We start from the raw sequence: 2,441 nt of genomic DNA on the forward strand, positions 1-2,441 counted from the left end.
GTACCAGGAATCGAACTCACAACCTTGCGCTGGCCAGGCAGGCACTGTGCCGCTGAGCTAAATCCCCAGCCCCCCTGGCTTAGATTTTGGAGCATTTAAAGTCTGTGCAGAAATTCCAGAATCTGAAAAAACTCTGAAATCTGAAACACTTCTGGTTTTACACAAATTTCAGATAAGGGATACTCAGCCCTTCTGAGGAAGAAGAGGTAGGGGGAAGCATGTCCTTGAGCAGCCGGAAGAGGTGGGCGGATTGAGCCCTCCTCATGTTCTGTGGGGTAGGGGAGACCCGCATCTCCTTGTGTGGGGCATTTATGATGTCAGGGCTGCTGGCCCCCTCTGTCTGGGTTTCTAGGAGGGCTGACCAGAGTGCCCCAAGGGTGAAGCCAGGCTTCATCCTGGAATTGTTGGTCACTCTTCTCTTCCACCCTCGGCCCTGCTGCCCTGTGGCCCTGCCCTACACACCCTGGCAAGAGTGGCCCGCAGGTGTGTCCAGCAGTCCCAGGTAGCGGTATAGCAGCTGCCTCCTCCCATTGTTTCCTTCAGGCTTTTGCTGAGGTACCTTCTTACCATCAGGGCCTTCCTCGACCAATCTGTTTGAAATCAAACATATTTTGTGTATGTGTGTGTGTGTGTGTGTGTGTGAGAAAGAGCGGGGGGAGAGGGAGATTGGGGATGGAATCCAGGGTCTCATTCATGCTGGGCAAATGCTGTACCACTGACTGAGTTACACCGCAGTCCCTAAACGTAGTCTTAACCAGCTTTATTTTTTTCATAGCACTTGTTTCCACCTGACATTATTTAACTGGGGGTGTTGGTCTCCTCCACTGGAACACAGGCTCCTTGGGGGTAGGGCTTGTGTATTGCAGAATTTCTCCAGCTTTGCGCTGTGGGGCGTGAGGTGGGCCATCAGTGCGTGTGTGACAAGACGCTAGGTGCCTCGTGGTACAGAGGAGAGAGGGTGCCTGGGGAGGGTCAATGACTGCATGTCGTGTGCCTGTGTGGTCTTATTTCTTTGTGTCTGTCTTTGTGTCTGGGTCAGAAAATCCATGGTTTTTTTGGTACGGGGAATGGAACTCAGGACTTCGCCCTTGCCTGGCAGGTGGTATGCCACTGAGCTATATTCCCCAGCCCTCCATGTTCATTATGAAGAGTAGGATTTGGTTCATAGACAGCAGAAAGGCTTCTCACTCAGGTCATGGGAGGAGGGGCTTAGAACCCCCGTGTCCAGGTGTAAGTGTATCATCATAACTATGGTGAATGACTTCAGGTGCCCCGCTCAGCCCTTTGAGTCCTCAAGCGACAGTAACAAGCCCCAAGTAGTGGATCTCCTCATAGTCCCCATGTTGGTCCCTTGTGACTGGTGATGTTGGCCTGGGGAAGTTAAGCTGCCCGAGGTCAGGTGTGTGGGCAGCATCAGGACCGGGAGCTGCCTGCCTGTCCTCCTGGCTCCCGGTCCGTCGTGCCAAGCACTGCTCTCTCTGCCTCTCCTCCCCTAGGCATTTGCATCAAGTGTGGGCTCGGCATCTATGGAGCAAGGCAGGCGTGTCAGGCAATGGGGAGCCTGTATCACACCGACTGCTTCATCTGTGACTCCTGCGGTAGGTAACCTCTTCCCTGTACCCTTTCTGCTCCCCCGCAACTGAGTCCCAGGCAGATGGCTCGCCCAGCTCTGGCCCAGGCTGGCCAGTCTTCCCTTGCAGATGGGTTATGGCCCCTGGCCCTCTGGGCCTGGCCTGTTTGAGAGCCCCAGGCCTCTGGGGAGATGTGCTAGGGCTGGGGGAGGAGCCTTGGAGCTGCTGAGGAGCCCTTCCGGATAGGAAAACGGGCCCCCCAGCTTCAGCCTCTGCCACCTGCCGGGCACTGGGGTCTGCCAGGGAGGGTGGGAAAGGGGGTGTGGAGCAATGAGGGGTCTTCTGCTTATCCGGACCTAGGGCTACTGTTGTTTTTTTTTCCTGCAATTTATTTTTGTCTCTGTTTACACACAGTATAAATATAAATATCATAAAAAGAAAAGAGTAACTATAATTCAATAGCCCAACTAAATCTGCAGTCTTGGTTTTCCCACTGTTCTTTCAGATTTTGCCCCTAAGCAGACATCTTTTATTTATTTGTGTTAAACATTTTAATATTTTATTACAAAATAATATGTGTACAGTGTTAAGTCAAATAAGCTCTTTTTAAAAAAAAACTAATTAAAAAACATTTTTTGGAAACAGGGTCTTTCTGTGTAGTCCAGGCAGGTTTGAACTTGCTTTGTAGTGGAAGGTGGCCTTGAACTCATAGCAGTCCTCCTGCCTCAGCCTCCCGAGTGCTGGGATTACAGGTGTGTGCCACCATTGAGCCACACCTCCAGACCTCACTTAGTGTTTTGCAGTCATAGTCTTTTCTTCTAGTAGTGAGGGTGCTGATAAATTCTGATGCCATTCAGATGCATTCTTTCT

At 51.5% G+C, this 2,441-nt stretch overlaps 1 protein-coding gene across 1 annotated transcript in view; it reads left to right on the top strand.

Moving 5' to 3' along the window:
* Positions 1-2,441, top strand: part of Wtip (Wilms tumor 1 interacting protein) — a gene marked incomplete at its 5' end in the record, with an annotated part of 23,585 nt that overhangs the window by 6,643 nt on the left and 14,501 nt on the right. Inside the window, 1 exon segment of the mRNA XM_013522520.1 lies at positions 1,497-1,598. Coding sequence (XP_013377974.1) covers positions 1,497-1,598 — 102 coding nt within the window.

This window comes from Chinchilla lanigera, unplaced genomic scaffold, assembly GCF_000276665.1.
Source record: "Chinchilla lanigera isolate Chin_1 unplaced genomic scaffold, ChiLan1.0 scaffold00067, whole genome shotgun sequence".
Lineage (NCBI taxonomy): Eukaryota > Metazoa > Chordata > Mammalia > Rodentia > Chinchillidae > Chinchilla > Chinchilla lanigera.